Here is a 19959-nt window from a genome sequence, read left to right as displayed (position 1 = left end):
GACAACGCCTTACACATGAAACTACCGTTATTGTCTTCAGAAGGGAAGGCTCAAGACTATTTCCTCCAAAAATAAGAGATTTGGACACTGTGCAATCTAATTGCCATCTGAGGGAGCATAAATGTTGTAATGAATGCTCATTCAAGTCCATTCCAGCATACTTTCAACACCTTAATTGAAAGAATTTTTCTGTCCTCAAAGAAGCACTAGAGAAAAAGGTACACCATTCAAATAACTGCCTAACATTAGGACCCCGGGAGCAGCTATCAACAGGGCAAACCACATAGTGTGGGAGTGCAAAGCAGGAAAAAGCCTTCTGCTGGGCAAAGCACTGGGCTGGTAAGGGAAAGCTGATATAGATGCAGTGACATCTTAATAAACTTGAAAACACAGAAAAATTAATAAGAACACTTACAGTAATAAGTAAGTGCAGGCTCTATTCTAAGTGGTTTAGTCATATTTACTAATTCAATCTCTACAGCACTAGAGTATGTGCTATTATTTCCCCCATTTTTGAGAAAAGGAAACTGAGGATATGAAGATTAAGTCACTTATTTAAGGTTGCCCACTATGAGTGTCATAGCTGGGGTTTGCCCCTGGATAATTTGCAGCAGTTGATGTGCTCATAACTGTCCCTAAGAGCATCATCGCCTTTCTTTCTTTCTTTTTTTTTTTAATGTCTATTTGTTTTGGAGATAGAGAATGAGTGGGAAAGGGGAAGAAAGAGAGGGAGACAGAATCCAAGCAGGCTCCAGGCTCTAAGCTGTCAGCACAGAGCGTGATGTGGGGCTTGAACTCATGAACTACGAGATCATGACCTGAGCCAAAGTTGGACCCTTAACCAACTGAGATACCCAGGTGCCCCACATCATCACCTTTCTTATTCTCGGCCTTACTGTAGATGCTGTAATAACTCAGTAGAATGGAAAGCGCACTGGTAAAATCCCATCATCCTTAATATATGGCAGCTGGAATATGAGGAAGTAAGTGTCTTAATGTCTTTGAGTCTTGAGTTCTTAATCAGTAAAATGGGATAATAATGTCTATCTCACTAGGTTTCCATTAGATGACAAGATAAATTATGTAAGAGGCACTTCTAAGTGCCTGACACATTTTTAGACACTCAACAATAAAACTCCTATTACTACATTTCCTTAGTACTTCCGCTATGCTGCATGTTTTACCTGAAAAGGGAATGAGTAAAAACACACTAATGGACAGCAGAGGTTATATTTGAGGAATAAGTTATCAATAAACATTATTTCTTGACTTTTTTTTTCCTGTCTTAATTCTGGAAGAACATAGGAGTGTCATGCTTCTGTAAAGAGCAGGTGCTTACAGGCAGCTGCTTGATAAGACAAACTGAGACTACTTTAAGCTCAATTAGCCCTCCTGGACAACTGGACTATTCTTTCTTCCTCAGTGTGTGATACCAGAAACAGTGGGTTCAGATTTGGGGAGCAGTGGAGTATAGCCTCTATTGGCTTTTAGAAAGCCTAGGATTCCAATTACTAGCCTGACTCGGACAAGATGCTTAGCCTCCCTCAGACATATTTTGCTTATCGGAAAATGGGGCACAAATGTTTAAATTTCATTTTTGTTGCGGTGATTAGATGTTTGATAATCAGAAAGAGTGAACACTAAATATACCATGGCATACTTATAACAGTATGGATATAATTATAACATAAAATATATTAAATATGTCATATTTCTTAAATGAAATGACTTAGATGGAAAACTAGCATGGCAGGGGTGCCTGGGTGGCTCAGTCGGTTGAGTGTCCAACTTTAGCTAAGGTCATGATCTCTCAGTTCCTGAGTTCAAGTCCTGCGTCGGGCTGTGTGCTAACAGCCCAGAGTCTTGGAGCCTGCTTCGGATTCTGTGTCTCTCCCTCTCCCTGCCCCTCCCCCACTCAAACACACACACACACACACACACACACACACACTCTCTCTCTCTCTCTCTCTCTCTCTCTCTCTCTCTCAAAAATAAACATTAAAAAAATTAAAAAAAAGAAAACTAGTATGGCATAAAATTATTGACATAAGAAATGGTTAAGGCTTGAACTAAGGAATCAGCAGTGATTCAATTCATTCATGAAACAAACACAGTTGCCACTATTTCCTTTGCCCAGAGCTTCTTTCTTCTTACATTTTGGCTGGTTATATCTTGACATCCAAATCACAGCCTAAAGCTATTTCCCCTAGGATGCCTTTGCTGACCTCCAACTCTAGGTTAGCTATCCCTCTGTACTTCTCAGATCTAAATAAACACGATTTTGTGTTGTGATCTGTGTTCTCTGTATCCACCACTAGGCTGAAGTTTTAATGAGATCAGGAACCATTTTTATTTGGTTAGGTGATACTGGCCAGGCTTATTACTTGTTTATTTCTTAAGTTTATTTTTACTTGTTTTGAGAGAGGGAGAGAGCACGAGCAGGGGAGGGGCAGAGAGAGAGAGAGGGAGAGAGAGAGAATCTCAAGCAGGCTCCAAACTGTGAGCATGAAGCCCAATGCAGGGCTTGATCTCATAAACTGTAGATCATGACCTGAGCCAAAACCAAGAGCTGGACCTTTAACTGACTGAGCAACCCAGGTGCCCCATTTCTTGTTTATTTTTTCATCATGATACCTCTGATGTTGGCATTTATTTAAAAACTTAGAGAACTAGAGGAAATTCCATCTTCCCATCTGCTAAAAGGCTAAAAATATCTTTTATCTCTGCTATATTTTTTATGCATTCCTTTACTCAATAATTGATGATGTGACCTTGATATAAAAAAAAATCCTTAGCAGTGTACATCTTCTAAAAGTCTTCCCAAGATGGGTTTGCACAAACTTGAATGAATAGAAGGCTGCATCCCAACAATTCATGACAGGCATGCATATATAATAAAATTATTCCAGGTTCCAACTGTGATCATCTTGCTTCAACCATAGGACATCTGTCAAAGTTCTACATGCTTCTGAATGATTTGGTATTGGTATCTGTTAAATCATCTCTAAAGAATGTGACAATGCCTGGAGCTGCAGTGTTCCAGTGAAAATAAATGAATGCTGGGAACTTACCATAAATGAGTTCCACAGGGCTGCATAAGTCATGGGAAAGTAAATTAGGGTATCATTTTCAAAAGAATAATGAATTAAAGAGCTCGTGGAAAAACATTTTTATGCAGTGGAAAGTTATCACTCACTTTGGTGATCTCAAAAAGAGCCATTACAATCTATTGCAGTGTCTCACATTTAAAAATTCAATTTCCAGGTGCCTCTTAAGTTAGAAAAAATTCAAAAGTATGTAAGGATGATGCATACAACAGATGGGTGGAATGCACACCCCTCTCCTACTAACAGCTCAGTGTGGTGCGGCCCTCAACTGTCCTGAAGCTATATTTAAATGTGCCAAGTGAATGAACTGCCCCACAGTGTTGTTTCAAGTTATTTTTAATAGGCACCCAGACCTTACTTTAAGAAGACCAATACTGATAAATAATGATAATTTAACTTCATAAATATTGTTGGCCATTCTTCACTTTGCCAAACATTAGTTCAGGTATTATACTTCTTTATGGAGTCCATTTCAAATGCATCACACTTATATACTTAATAGATGAAGAGATAATGTAAAAATAAACCATTATAAGGAACTAATAATTCTGGATAGGCTTTTCCTTTGTTACCTTTTTCCCTCCATCAGGAGGCAGAAATTCAATGGGTTCATATTGTCATCATGTTGGTACGAGGGTAACTGATCTATTTGGTGCAAAATAACCAGACATATCACAGTAAGTCTCTCTGACATAGAATAGGATACAAACAATGTGTCTTACCTTAAATTTTCTGAGCTGAATTCTGACTCTAGAAATTTAAGAAACTGTTCTCTCCCAACTGGGTCTTTCAATGCTTCATCCATGCCAAAACCCCATCGTTTTACCCTCTGCTGACTTGGTTCTTTGCTATAGGAGATAAAATGAGGAAAAATATACTCCTTTCATGCCAATTCTATCTTCTGCTATTACATCTCCCCTCAAAATCATATATATCTTGAGGTTCCCATCTTTAACATATCTTTCAGGAAAAAAAAATCTGTGAATGATGGCTGTGCATGAAATCATAGTGAAGTATACATTAGGCATTAACAACAGTCTAATCTTTATTAAGCCTAGGCACCAAGTGCTCTAGAGGGATTCTTTTAGATTTTTTTCTGCAACTTTTGAGACAGGTACTATTATAATTCTTATTTTATAGATGAAGAAATCAAGGCTCAAAGAGGGTTATAACTTGCCAATGTATGACACGTAATAAGGGGCAATATTCTAGACATTCTCACCTCAAAGCACAATTTCTTAACCAGCATATAGTGTGCAGTCTCATAGTGGTATATTTTACTGGAGGAAAATGCATTGGGAACCAAAAGGCCTAAATTCTAGTTATGAGTTTGTTGTTGATGAAATGTGTGACGTAATCCTGGCTGAATCACAACATTCTGGGGCCCCAATTCCTCATGTATAAAATCTAGAACTTATGGATGAAGAGCCTGCACTTGTCAAGCATTTAAGAACACTGACTGGAGGTAAAAGAAAGAAAAAGTCCATAAACACAGTCTAGAGAAAGGCCATAGAATATGAAATCCTCACTCTGTATAGTGATAGGCACTGCTCTCTTCATGACTCTGTCAAGATTGATGATATAAGTCTTCCCTTATACAGGTCATAAAGGAAACCAGGGAATCTTAAATTGTGCTTTGGTTTTCTTAAGACGTCAGTATCTTGTCAGATTCTCTTAGAGTGTTAATGGCAAGTTCATTTTTTTTTTTTAAATTGAATGTATAGAGCCATACCTGTATTGTGCTTAAATAAGTATGGATTTAACAATCATTTTGCTTGAATACAGGGGCCTGTGTGGCTATGCGGATTTTCAAAGAAGCAAAAACCATGAGCTAAATTTCAAGAACTGAAGATCCCAACTCTGAATAATCTATCCTGAAACTCTTGTACCTCTAATTTTGTGCCAGTCCTCTGGCAATGTGCATCTGAACACAAATGCAAGTATTTAAGGTTTAAAAACCATTACCTTGAACAAGAACTTCATATCACGGGCTAATAGAGACACAGAGTAAAATTAGCCTTACAATTATCAGTTACAGAATTCTTCCTATTTTACCCCAAACCTGAAATAACTGAAATAATTGGAGAGAAAAGAACATGTCACATACCTTGCTTCAAGTTCCCAGAAAGTTGTATCATCAGACAGCCATGGGTTAGAAGGGTCAGGTGGCACAAGAAATGGGTCATATTCTACATACTGTTCCGTGTAACTTAACAGACTAGAGAGAAAAAAAAAATATTTTCATCTTCATTAGTTTTTTCGCTGAGGTTATACCCAGCCCCAAATAAGGGATACGATATAAAAAGGTCTGGGCAAGGAATTGCTTGCTTATAGAGTAGAACCCAACGGCAGTTTCCACGTTTCCATAACTTTTGTGCATCAACTTATTGTGCACTTTGGAAGACAAATGTAGCTAAGGAGTCCATGTCTGTCCATGCCCAAACCAAGTGAGGCAACATCCCTCCATTAAAATGAAGTAAAATGGAAGGTGTCAGTGTGTGAAAAACAGTGCTAAGGGTCAGTTCCAATCCTTGGCCAACCAGTCCACTCACAGCTGAAATTTTAGCAAACTTGGAGAATGGGTAAAGGAAATTTTTATTAAAAGTATCTACAGGAGTTAGATAAGGTGGGAATCACTAATATTTTTTTTTTAATTTGTATTAAAAAAATAAAGAAAGAAAAGAAAAAGACGGAGAGGAAAGGAAAAAAGTTGGAGAGGTGGGATTTGGCAATACTCCAAAGTGAAGAACATGTGTGCCACTAATAACAGATTTAAATGAAGAAAAGGAAAATATCTAAAATTTGTGTTTAATTCAAATTCTGAAGTCATGCAATAACTGAAAAGTGTCAATGTTAAGATGAATTTACAGAGAGGCTCTAAGTTGCCAAAAAGTAACTTGATAAATTGAAAGGTTCATTTCTCTCAGCAGGAGTGAAAAATTCAACTCCTTGGAAATATCTTCTGTATCTGATTCTAGTTGTGCAGGACTGGATCTCGAGAGACTGAAGACAGTAATGATCATTCTTTCATTTAAACTATAACAGAAGAGTTCCCTGAAAGTTTCCTTCCCTCCCCTCCCCTCCCCTCTCCTCCTCTCCCCTCCCCTCCCCTCCCTTCCCCTCCCCTCTCTTCTCCTTTCCTTCCCTTCCCTTTCCTTCTTTTCTCTTTTTCTTTCTTTCTTTCTTTCTTTCTTTCTTTCTTTCTTTCTTTCTAGGTTTATTGTTTTTGAGAGACAGGGAGAGATAGAGCACAAACAGGAGAGGGGCAGAGAGAGAGAGGGAAAAACAGAATCCAAAGTAGGCTCTAGGCTCTGAGCTGTCAGCACAGAGCCCAACGTGGGGCTTGAACTCACAAACCATGAGATCATGACCTGAGCTGAAGTTGGACACTTAACCGACTGAGCCACCCAGGCACCCCATTTTTGAAAGTTTTCTATGTGCAAAAGGAAAAATAAAATTTCTTACAGGATCCCATTTTAAACACAGTTAACTATCACATGAATTTTTTTTATTTATATGGGCATCTTGAAATACTTACCTATCAGCAACTTTTGACATTTTTAACCGATGTCTATCTAACTGTATTTGCCAATATTTAATCTGAAAAGAATTAAAGAAGTAGTTATGTAAGTAGTGACATTCTCAAAATTTTCAACTCGAAATTCTGATACACTGGGCAATTCTAAATAAGAATATGTTCCAAGTCAGTAAAATTTCAAAGTCTGAAAAATCAAATGAGACGACTCTGAAAATTAAAGTGTTTGAAAAAATATAGTCAATATCCCTTTAGAACAGCAATGAATTTGAACATTCTGCATACTTTGACAAAATATAACTTTATTTTAAAAGCATTATAGAGATTTTAAACATTTATTCGGAGTGAATAACCAAATCAGAGTCAATCCCCAATATTAAATTCAGAAAATAAATATATTTGTTATTTGTACTATAATTTCTTTTTTTTTTTTTAGTTTATTTCTGAGACAGAGCATGAGCAGGGGAGGGGCAGAGAGAGAGGGAGACACAGAATCAGAAGCAGGCTGCAGGCTCTGAGCTGTCAGCACAGAGCCTGACACGGGGCTCGAACTCACGAACTGCAAGATCATGACCTGAGCCGAAGTCGGTCGCTCAACTGACTGAGACACCCAGGTGCCCCATGTACTATATTTTCAAAGTAAACCCTACTTCCTAATACTAGCCCAAGAAAGCATCAAAGATAGGTGTTTGGGGAATAATTTTACCAACATTTCATAACAAATGTTCACAGGGACATAATCACACATAGAAAACTTCAAAACTCTCTAAATTACTTTCCATTCATGGTTATTATAAATATACTAGAGGAAGTATCATTACACTATTGCTAAACCAGATCACAATAAAATATCAGGGAAAAGAATAAAAAAGTTATTTTGAACCAAACCAAGAGATTTCACTATTATTTGATATGAGACCCCAGTGTTTGCTCTGGAATATTACTTGGGGCCCAAACTATTTATCAATTTGTGAAACAACAAGTGACATATGCCATTACTGCACACCAGTGTTAATGCAGGAAAACTTCAGAGGCTTATGAGGAGCAGGGGGGGGAGAAGCAAGAAAAAGCTCTACGTGAAGATCATGTCACATGATTGGATACAGAAAACACGTGACTCAACGGTCACCAGCTTCTAGTCTTCCGTTCTTCAAGAAGAGCTCCAGAGTACAAAATAACTCTTGAAATGGAGACGCCTAATCATCAGTGTAGGTCATTTTAAAGAATTGGTTCGAGGAAGCAGGATTTGGGGAATTAAAGAGTGAAGAGATCTGAAAAACACCTCTCTATATTGATACATTTTCGAGTGACTACACACCTTAAAATAAGTGATTTCACTAACTTTTAACTGAAAATCTTCTCTATGAAACAGTCAACCCTTCAAATAACCTTTGAGAACCCTTGTCATTAAGATTCACCATGTGGTCTTCATAGCTACTACTCTGTAAACCCTTAACAGATCATTTTATAGGTAGACCCACCTGTTGTTGTAATTCATCTTCTGTTGGAGGTTTAGTTTCTGGTGTGGGTGTGTGGGTAGGACTGTGACTTCTAATGTCATTTTGTAAACCATAGACAGACTATATTAAAGTAAAAAAGAAATATTTTAGGACAAAATATCATTTATAGCCACAGACTTCATAAAAGGTAATTTTGTGTTATATATTCAGTAAGGTAACTCAAAGCTTTGTTACATATTTGATTAAGCTTCTCATTAAAATTCAAAGACACTGCTGTCATAAATATCTTATGAATATAAAATAGAAGCACAGCTCTTTGAAACAATATGTGGTTAGATTATTAACTTTGACAGAATAATCGATTATATGGAAAGATCACGGTAAGTCTGATAATAAAATTTGGGGATGGACTGAGAGTACTAAGTTGGGAAATAACACTGTACAGCATTTAATAAATATTGATTTCAAAATAAAATAGGGGTGGATATAGAATAGATTAAAAACTTTATAAACCAAAAGAAAATGAAAAGAATCTGAGTTTTACAAAATGGAATACTGAAGAGAGAGACTACGTCAACAATTCTGTTGTTGATTTGGTTTCTGCTAGTGTGATCAAGGACACCCCAGAGTGCTCCAAATTTCCCACCTCAGCATTGGGTTATTTACCTCAACACACGGGCCTTGACATTTGGTGCCTTTGGGTGCCTTTTTCAAGCACCAGTGACCGCAAAGTTTTCACCTATCTTTGGAATCCTTGATGCCCCAGTGCTTCTTCAGTATTTTGTCAAAAGGCCAAATCTACTGTTTAGGAAAACTCTTTTTTGAGAAAGACCCACTGCTTAGTACATACAAATAAATATTTAGAGTCTTACAGAGACAAAAAAAAGTCTTCGCCTGAAGGCGAGGCATCTCACATATCAACTCAAGAGAGAAGCCAAATAACTTTTTCTTTCATATCAAAGAATTATGATTTTAAAATAAAGGATTTAATATAAGCTACTGAGCACTTTTTGTTTGGACAAGAGGATGAAAGATAAGGACATAATAAAACTGCTCAAGCCCCACAAAACTGAAGTTACCAGACAGGTTTGGAAGAAAGTCTTGAAATCAGAAGAGGGTAGATACAGATGTTTAAATGAGCCAATTTTCAGGCCCATCACTAACCATACAAGTATCTCTACATTCTATTGTGTTTTGTTCCTGACCTGTTTTTACTCGGACTCAATCTTTTCTTAATGTTAACCTGTTAGTTCTATACATGGACCTTTGGACTTGGTTTTTCCCTTGTAACTCTTCCTTACTTTGCTCTTAGCCTTTCTTCAATAGATACTCACTTGGATTTAACCTGCCTGAATTATCCAATTTAGACTATCTTTGGTAAATCTTTCAATCTGCCCTCTCTTGACCTAGTGTCAACCTCTTGGAACTTAATTTCTGTCACTGGGCATCCACAATGTATTCACATATGCCGTGAATTAATTATTAACAGGAGTGAACTGAATGGCTTAATTTTTTCTGTTCTTCCATTCATTCATTCAACATTTATTGAACACCTACTGTATGCTGGAGATAATGCTGAGCACTAGGGATGTAGAAATAAACAAAGATAGGTATGCTTCCTCCTCCATTGGAATTCACAACCTAGCGGAGGGGAAACATGTTACACAAATAATCACACAAATAAACATATGATTAAAACTGTGGTAAGCATCATGAAAGAAAACAATAACAAGAGCATAGGGCCTGTGTACAGGAGACTTAATTTTCACTGAAGAAACAGAGAAGGCCTATGTGAACTACTAATACTCATATTTGAACTTTGAACTCTGAAGTGACAGCTGAGGTTGATGATTTTTTAAAATTGGGTGAGTAAAAGATCACCAATTATTCAATAATTGTAGAAAATAAATGTAGACATTGTCCAATGTTTATTATTTTTCAGGTGTATTACATTAATTTTTATAAAGAAAATAAAAAGACTCTAAGGTTTAAACATTACATTCTTATTTACCTTAGTTTAATTAAAGTACTTAATAAGAATCTATAGTTCATAGAAAGACGCTTATAAGATAAGATAGCTGACTATTTTAACAGTAAGTTTTTGGGTTAAGATTAAAAATAATTTAAAACACTGCTGGAAAAAATACGACATTTTGTGGTGTCATGGAAGTAAAATGATGTATAAATTATCTTCTGTCTCTCTATTTCTATGATTACTTCAGTATGTATGCACGGCACATAGGTTCAGGAAGGTCCATGGAAGAATCACATCACAGGAAGGTGGTGTTTAAAGCTGTCTTCTAGCAATCTAGCTACTGCCTCTGAGGTTACTGTGGAGTTTCCATTTTTTGTCTTACATGCAAGTAAACATCAGGAGTCCTGTCTTTCATCAGTCAGAGTGCCTTTAATTTTCTGGGGACCAGTGATAGCTTTTAACTTTGATTCTTGGTTACAGTGAAAATGGCCACGAGTAATGAAGTTTTACATAGAGGGCTTATTTTATGAACAAAGGAGGTAAGGAAATTGATACGAGTTTGGCAGACAGGTTATGAGGATCATCTGAAATGTAAAAGGCTTTGAATTTTTTTTAAAGTTAATACATTAAAATATTGGCCTAGGGTGGGTGGAGTAGACCTAGCAACAGGTAGGAATGGAGAGAAAGGGACATGGAGTTGTCTGAATGTCTCAATGTCTGCAGCTGGGGGTAAAGAATAATTGGGATTCATTTTGAGTTGTTAGCAAAGCTAGTTACTAATCAAGATGCTTTGATGTGATGAACATGTCCACTTATTCAAATCCAGGATTCCTGGACCAGCTTTCTTCATATAGGGTACCATCCAAATGAATACTGCGTAAGTTATTCATAAAATGAAACAGATCTGATGTTCTACATAAATATGTTCATATATGATTTCCCTTCACGTCTCAGAAGAAAGAGGTCTAAGAAAATTCTCTACTTTTAAAGCAGAAACGAAAGAGTGCAGAAAGTTTTTATGCTTGTCTATACTGAGTGAAATCTCTGGGATTTTTCCGACTGGTGGTGGAGGGAGGGGATATTTCTCTTTCTTCTGGGTTGCTCAGCTCAGCTAGAAAATGGATTGTGACCACATTTGCTGCCATGTGCAGGAAGCCCTGGCAGAGAGAGGGTAGAGAAGAGAGGGCAGGGTTAGAGAGACCCTGATGAGTCCCTGGGTCCATCACCCCCAGGGCTAACTCTGCCCCTGCTGGCTCCCAAGGCTTTAGAATATCCCCTGCTTTTAGCCATTTTGATCAGAGTGTCTATTGCCTGCAAGTTTATTGTCCTTCTTACTTAAAACCCTTTTGTGTCACTGTAAGGCATGAGTAGTTTCTTCTGTTAAGATTAAAATGCCACATTATGCATACAGACATGAGGAAATGCCAGTATTTTTATGTATAAACAGCTGTAGCCACTGCATTAAAAGCAGAAAAACTAGACATTTAATTGTGAATTTGCTAACCGTTCTTCCAGAATGTCCACATTAGCTATTAACTAAAATATGAAGTGCCTCAATGCCTAAATGAAGGTGATAGAAAAAAGAAAAGTAATGAGACAAGAAACAGCTTACTGTTGTTTTGAAATATGGGCTCTGGAGTTATAGGAAGTAATCCAAAGTGTGGGTTCAGTCATGTATGCACAAATGCTTTTTTAATTTTCCTCAGGTTTTCTGTTGTTCTAGGACCCTTCTAGTTATTGTCGTAGAGAAGGATTCATCCTGTGATGCTTAATTTTTTGTGTCAGGTTGGCTGGGCCACAGTGCTCAGATATTTGTTCAAACATTATTCTGGTTGCTTCTTTGAGGATGTATTTTGAGTGAGACTAAAATTTAAATCAGCAGACTTTGAATAAAGCCTATTGCTGTCCATAATGTGGGTGGGCCTCATCCAATCAGTTGAAGGCCTGAAAAGAACAAAAAGACCTCATCCAGGCAAGAGGGAATTCTGTCAGCAGATGGCAATTCTTCCCTGGGACTCTAGCCACTGGCGTACCTCATTAGATTTGGGGCTTGCCAAGCCTCTACGACTGTGTGAGTCAATTTCTTAAAATAAATCTTTCTCTATCTCTGTCACTCTCTCCTGCCCCCTTTGGGGAACCCTGACTAATACACAGGCTGACCTATTATAATTAAAATTTTAGAAGCAGGCTGAAGAAAGCCAGGCACACAGTGCCCCTTAAAATTTGCCTAGATTAGGCTGACTGCCTTCTGACTATGCCACCTTATCATCCATAGAGACTTACGGAAACACATTTTCACCTACTTCTTTCTATTTTAGTAAAGACAGGTTTAAAAACTGCCTAAATACTTAAACATAAATCAAACAAGATATACATCTAAGCCTTCTCTTCACATATTTGATATACATATTTGAAATTCAACAATTAAATATAACATTCCAAACCCTGATATTGTTTAGGTACATGTGACGGATTACTGCTTTAGGGATTTACTGAGTCCCTTATTCTTGTTATATAATCATGAGAAATATTATTGCAGCTGAATGCCAAATAAATTAACAGCAGCTCTCTCTGCTAAGCTCTCTCTGTTTGCAAAGATTAAATATAATTCAGGGGTTCCACTTTCTTACTAGCAGTGGTTTAAGACAGAGCGTGGTCACACAGCTAAGGGAATAAAGGACACAGCCCAATTAGCTGTGGCAGACAAAGGCAGTTTCCAGAGGTGACAGATTGGCCTCTGCCATTTGTGTCTAGGGCTTACAATCCCACAGACTTGCCTGCTCCCCAAGGACATAACTGTGAACACTTCAGAGGATAGTGGGATAGTTTGTTGTTTTGCCATTTTTTAAAATAAAATGGTGTGGCAATTGAGAATCCCAAATCATTTAAATTCCCTCGATAACAGGTTACGGACTGAGTTGCATCCCTTTGAAATTCATGTTGGAGCCCTAATCCCCAATGTCACTGTATATGGAGATGGAGTCTATAAGGAGGTAATCAAAATTAAGGGAGGCCTTTGGGTAAGACCCTAATCTCATGGAGCTGCTGTCCTGATAAAAGGGACAGACACCATAGCTCTCTGCCACATGAGGACAGAGCAAGAAGACAGCTGTGTATAAGCCAGGAAGAGAGCTCTCACCAAAATCCAACTTAATCTGGGACTTCTAGTCTCCAGAACTTTGAGTAAATAAATTCCCATTATGTAAGCCATTTGGAGCATTTTGTTATGGTAGCTTGAGCAGACTAATATATACCACTTAACACAATTATGTGGCTATATATGTATAGACATTTGTCTGCTTGCTCAAGGTATACACTGTCATTAGATCATGAGCTATGAGCGCAAGGTCATGTCTGTCCCATTTATCGTCTAAACACCAGTAAAAGCCTAGCACAGAGACCTGTTAAATCTACTGATTGAATGGCTCATTCCAGTTACTAACCAAATAGGAGCTAAAGTAGCAGTGGTCATAATTCTAAAAAAGAAACCAGTATGTGGCTTAGAGTCCTATAACCTTCTATGTAAAATGACACTTGTGAAGATTCTAGAAAATTCAACATGTTTGAATATGAGAAGCTATATATATCCAAAGGTGAAAAAAAAAAAATCAGCATTCTCCAATTGTTGAAAACAAGGGCATGCATGAAAACAAGGGCAAAAACTTTCTTTTTTCTCTGGTAATTTTCGAGTTAGGGAGCTCTGCTTTAGGCCCTGTGGTTCTACCATTATTGATTTACAGGAAACTCTACCACAACCAAGACAAATAGAGCTTAGTAGTTCCATCTCTACAGCATTTCACCTTGCCAGGCCTGGTGTTTTCCCATTGTTAAGTGAAGCACAGCAATGCCAAGTAATGCTTTTCAAGCATTCAGAAAGCACGATGCCATGTGAAACACTGTCAAAATAACAATACCGGATGGCGTTAAGAAGACAGTGTAAATGATGGCTCTCTTATCTTTCAGTCCTATCTGCCCATCCATATGCTTTCTCTTTCCGAGTCAGAGCATATCTCAGTTGGTGTCTGTTGGGAAAACTTGACACAAAGGAAGGTATCATGAAAAGTAATTCTTCAAAATTCAGAAGTAGTGATAGGTGGCTAAATGTGCTTTTGGAGAGCTGATTGCAGCTCTGGATGCTATTCCACAGCACAAAGCCAGTCCCTAGTGCCCTCAGGCTGTGCTGTGTGCAGAGGATGGAAGGAACTGCATGAGGCCCGTCACAGGAGAGCAGGGCCAACAGGCCTGCTTTGGTCTGGCTTTGCCTCTTTCTCTCAGAGAGCCCCTGGGAGCCACAGCTTTGGAGCACGGCATCTGAGCAGGTTTTGTGGCACTCTTCCCTTGGCTTCTTTATCCTGACATCAAGGTAAACTGCCTTAAAAGAAATGAAAAGTACTTGGATCACACTGGGGCCTCTGAACATGATATTTCTAGGGATAGAGGAAAAAGACCACAAGAAATAAGACTAAAAAAAAAAGTGTTTAGTGCCTATAGCAGGGACATACACCCTGGAAAGCCCTAATGCTACATAAGGAAACAGCCATAAAAGGGAAGGTCTTAAACTTCTGGAATGCTTTAATTCATTGGTGCCCGTCATGGGCTATGTCCTCAAGCCAGAAATTCTGATATGCATCAAGTGTTCTTCACGAAATGAATAAAAATGCCTTCTATGTGTCTGTGTTACTTAAATAAATATGTAGGTACTATCGCTATGTATTTTCAGGAGATTATTTACAATGTCACTGAATTCTGGATAGGTTTCTTTTTGTTTGTTTGTTATGTATTCTCTCATGTAACAGATACCAAATGAACAAACAACCACTATCTTACGGTTGTGTCACAAAATTCTGGTGTTAAAAGGGGGTCCTCATGCAAACTCTGTAGTCCTACATCTTTATGATGTCCCTTTTCCTTCAGAATTTTCTCTGAAAATGCCCTTCTCTCATCAACATCACTTTTTCCAAGATAATCTCCATCTGTGTTTCCTCATCCTCCGGGTGCTGAAAGAGAAGCCTTTCTCTGTTGATGACCCTTCTTTCCAATGGAGAGAGGAGGTATCCTTGGCATCTTTGCCCCATCAGGGACACTTGCATGCCTTGGGACCTGTGCATGCTGGAAAACCACATGCTGGAGAACCGGGATGGTTCCACTTGCTCAGGAGAGATGGACTGACGGAAGACCAGGGTTTGAGCTCCCAGATTTCCTTCTAGCCAAGGAACAAGGAAGAGCAGGGAAGATGCTAGAATATATTCCAGGAAGTGGGAGAAAATTTTTTATGACTGGCATCCTCCTATGGCGTCCTCCTATGGTGTGCAACTTATTACCGAGATCAGCACAGCAAAGGTGGATTTTACCTTCCGTGTTTTATGTGGGTTTCTCATTCTGGATGACTTCTTAATGTCCACTTCAGTGGTATTTACACATCCAGGCTGGAAATGGAAAAACAGAGAGACAAAGGAATCTTTGGGGGTGAGGTTTTTGATTCATGCATTAATGACTTGCCATCCACAACCTGAACAAAAGCTGTGATGACACAGGTCTCTGGAAGTTCTTTCTAAATGGCCACAGCCACCCATCAACGGAGCCAGTAAAAAAAAAATATAGTACACTCTCACTCCTTGCACATAAAGGACTTCAGATACCATTCTTGAATATATTCCAGAGAAACAGGGACAAGAAATGCACAGGCTCTGCCTTTGAAAGTGGGTATTGACATTAGTAGGGGCTAATCCAACAGACTGGGAGCAAGGGTGTCCAGAGACCAAGCGGCTGATGGCCCAGCTGGTACCCACAGACAGCCCTGCTCAGAGTACTCCTCTATGTGAGGTGACACTGTTAAAATGGCTGTTTGCTTCCCAAGTTGGAAAACTACAATTAGTTGACCCAGCTCAAATCCCAGGTGAATTTTTTTTGCAATGATTCGTGAAATTGGGGGACTAGGAATATTTGTTTTCCATACACAGAATAGGATTGTGGTCAGCCTGTTACTGGTTCTCTGACAATCTCAGGAGCATCATTTTGCCAGACTTACTGTTCTGTTGCACAGAAACAGAGAACTGTAAACCTTCTTTTGTATTTAGAGGAGGAGAGGGGTTGAGGGAGGGAGTAAGAAAAGAGGGAGAGGATGGGGCTGAGGAGGAAGGAGAGGGAGAAAAGGAAGGGGAGGAGGGAGAGGGAAGGGAGAGGTAGTGGGAGGAAAAAGAGAAGAAAGGAGATTCAAGAATACAGGGGACCTTATATCTGGAAAGGTCCTTAGATATCACTTAGTCTTTAGAAGTGATTGGAAGGAAGCATTTTTGTGGGTTGTGTTTCCCTAACTTTCAAGTTTTGGTACCAGATATAGGGATCTCTGGTACTAGTATAAGAAGTATGTTGTATAACTCTGGGCAGTTTCTCTGTTTTTTCCCACAGAATGTAAGATCGTTAAACATGAGATATACTTGAAAGTGATTACAGAGAAACTATGAATGTGGAAAAAGACTCTTGCACAGTTGGGATGTTATGGGAGGAGGAGGGGCAAAAAGGCAGCAATGATGTGATTCTGGAAATAAGCTGTTCTCCACACTCACTGGCAGGCAAGGGGCTTCACTTTTGGTTTAATGAAGACTTGCATGCAGGAATTTCCTTGAAGAACCCTCTCCTGATAGCACAGCCATTGGGAAGAAGCTCCACCATAATAGTGTAAAGGATAAAAAAGTAAGTAAAGAAAGCCCTTTTTCTTGATTTTTTTCCACATAGGTTGCATGTGAAATATATATACTACAGACACACAAATACACACATGCATGTGCATGCACACACACACACTGCACTAAAAATGAATAAATCACAAATTTGGTTTGCATATATAGATATGCATATATATATATATATATGCAAACCAAATTTGCATATATATATATATATATATATATATATATATATATATATATAAACCATGATCTGCTTGGCAGTAAGGAGGAAAAACACCCACATGGGTGGGATGTAGTTACTAATTGACACTGAGTAACTCACTTTAGCTACCTCACCATACTGATCAATGTCTGATATTCTGACTTAATTTTTCTGTGGCTACTAGCAGCATAAGTATTTTTCAAGAGACCCCAGTGAGTTTGATATGCAGCCAGAATTCACAACCACTGATAACAAAGATAACAAAGATAATGGTTTAAAACTATTAAAGTAATATTAAAGTGTTTTCATTTCCTATTCAATTTCCATTTCCTTGAAGCCTTCCACCCGTAAGGCTCGGTCCATTAGGAAGACAAGGCACTGAAATTCTTTATGCTCTTATTGATTCATGGCAAGACAGATCATAGAAATCTTCTTCTATATGTTAAAGGGTGGGAATAGTAAGGGCATGCCCTTCCATGACCTGGAGAAAGACAGACCATTTATTATTTATTTAATAAGTATTTATTTCTGATATTGTGATAAATTTTGTGATAAATAGTGACATACAAGGACAAAGGGATGATCTTCTAATATAATAAGCATGATAAGTATGTGCATCATCACACTGTAGGAGCACAGGACTGGAGAGAAGTTTGGCCAAGGCATTATGCAACAGAACATTTCATATATCCATTGTTATGTACATCCTCTTGGCTCTCACCAACATGGCTGAAATATATTTATTTATCATTTGAGCAAATTTGATCCCAATAAGACCATGCTGTCTTCGGTTATTTAATTTCTTTCTTTTAGTTTTAGAGAGAGACAGAGTGCAAGTGGAGGAGAGGGCCAGAGGGAGAGAGAGAGAGAGAGAGAGAGAGAGAGAGAGAGAGAGAGAGAGAATCCCAAGCATGGTGCCCGATGAGGGGCTCAATCCCATGACTCTGGGATCAGGACCTGAGCCAAAACAGGAGTCAGATGCTCAAATGACTGAGCCACCTAGGTGCCCATCTTTGGTTATTTTAATATATAAAATGTACCACTAGCTGGCACCAGATCCACATGAAATGTTATGGCTAAATTGGTTTTCTGCACTACTAAGCATAGCTTCCCAATAAAATACAAATAACATCACCGTTACCAAGTAAGCACTCAATAAAAATGTTCAAACATGTACTACTGGCCAGATATAATATTAAATTCATAGTATTGTTCAATTTAAGGAATAATGAAATAATATTTACACTGACCTAGAAAAGAATCATAAATTATTTCTAGTGATTCAAAGATAAATTTATCTTCAATAGAATTAAGCTGTGTTGTGACATTGCTGTAACACTATTTATTAAAAAGTACAATTGAATTCCTTGGAATCCATTCCTGAAGGAGCAAAAGGATCATATTATTGAGAAATATTACTGCCACAGTGTACATGTAAGTGTCTCAACGAGTTGCAAAACAGAGATGAAATTTTGGTTTCATCATTGATGAAACCATCATTTTACTTAAAACAATCTGAATATCATTTAGTTCCTGTCATGCAAAATGACATTATTGTAGCAGAAGGCACACTCTGCTCAGGATAACTGGGGAAACTTAAGGACTCTTCAGTGAAGAGAGTAATGGAGAACCACTTTCTTTAATTCAGTCCCAGTAGCTGAAGTGAAATTTTCTGAAGTGATTAAAACAATGTCCTAAATGACAAATAAATGGAGAGTTAAGAATAAGGTGGCAAATAGAACTGATAATATCCATATTCCTGGAAATTAAAAAAAAAAGACATGATTCTGGGAAAATCAAGACTTGGAATGTTGAAATATTTGTCTTTTTGTAACACAGTACAAGGTTTAAAAGTTCAATTTGCAATGTATTTTACCTCAATGAAAATGATTCTCTCCTTATCCTCATAAAAAGTGATTATAGATTTTAGAGTGATCAATCTCAGGATACTTTTTTAAACATTCAATTGAAGCTTTTATTTTTGTTCTTGGGCCAACAGGGCTTACTAAATGCTACACACAAAGGAAGTTGTTTAAGGTAACTACACTGGAATTCCTTTCATTCACCCTTTCATTCGTCTGATTACTACTTAATCTTATTTGCTGGACACAGATTCTGGATTATGTAATCCTGCTTCAGTGTAGGCTATGAACAAATTCTGAGCGTCAACAGACAGAAGGAAGGCTCCTGTATCAGAGGGGAGGGAAATGTACCAAGATGCTTGGAGCTGTGGAAAGTGGTAGGGTCAGGTAGAAATTATAGCCCACGGTAAGGACTTTGATTTAAGTCTAAACATAAGGGGATGTCATAAGGGAAGTGACTTAATATGATTTGTATTTTTAAAAACTCAATCTCTGTAGGGCACCTGGGTGTCTCTGTCAGTTGGGAGTCTAACTTTGGCTCAGGTCATGATCTCACAGTTCATGAGTTTGAGCCCTGAGTCGGGCTCTGGGTTGAGAGCTCAGAGACTGGAGCCTGCTTTGGATTCTGCGTCCCCCTCTCTCTCTCTGACCCTCCCTGGCTCACACTCTGTCTTTCTCACAAAAATAAATAAACATTAAAAAAATTAAAAAAATAATCTCTGAGCCTGGAGCCTGCTTCAGATTCTGTTTCACTCTCTCTCTGCCCCTCCCCTGCTCACTCTCTGTCTCTCTCTGCCTCTCAAAAAAAAAAAAAATATATATGTATATATATATATACACATATATACATATATATTTATATGTATTTATATATTATATATATAAATTATATATATTCATATATATAACATATATTATATATAACATATATAATATATATATAATAAATATATAAACTCACTATGGTTTCACAAAAAAATAACTCAAGATGGATCATAAACCTTAATGTGAAATGCTAAACTATAACCCCCCCGGAAGATAGCATAGGAGAAAATCTAGGTGATCCTGAGTTTGGTGATGACTTTTTAAACATGACACTAAAAGCACCATACATTAGAGAAATCAATGA

General features: G+C 37.9%; 1 protein-coding gene across 3 annotated transcripts in view; it reads right to left on the bottom strand.

Moving 5' to 3' along the window:
- Nucleotides 1–19959, bottom strand: part of RGS7 (regulator of G protein signaling 7) — a 511512-nt gene that overhangs the window by 25824 nt on the left and 465729 nt on the right. For all 3 annotated transcript variants that reach the window (XM_049635135.1, XM_049635136.1, XM_049635137.1), the window contains 5 exons: nucleotides 15429–15503; nucleotides 8124–8222; nucleotides 6646–6707; nucleotides 5215–5325; nucleotides 3830–3955 (listed from right to left, as the gene is read on the bottom strand). In XM_049635135.1, coding sequence (XP_049491092.1) covers nucleotides 3830–3955; nucleotides 5215–5325; nucleotides 6646–6707; nucleotides 8124–8222; nucleotides 15429–15503 — 473 coding nt within the window. The remainder of the gene's footprint in view (nucleotides 1–3829; nucleotides 3956–5214; nucleotides 5326–6645; nucleotides 6708–8123; nucleotides 8223–15428; nucleotides 15504–19959) is intronic.

Source organism: Panthera uncia, chromosome F1, assembly GCF_023721935.1.
Source record: "Panthera uncia isolate 11264 chromosome F1, Puncia_PCG_1.0, whole genome shotgun sequence".
NCBI classification, from domain to species: Eukaryota; Metazoa; Chordata; class Mammalia; order Carnivora; family Felidae; genus Panthera; species Panthera uncia.
Note: the sequence above shows the minus strand (reverse complement) of the source record. Positions and strands in the feature narration are given on the sequence as shown.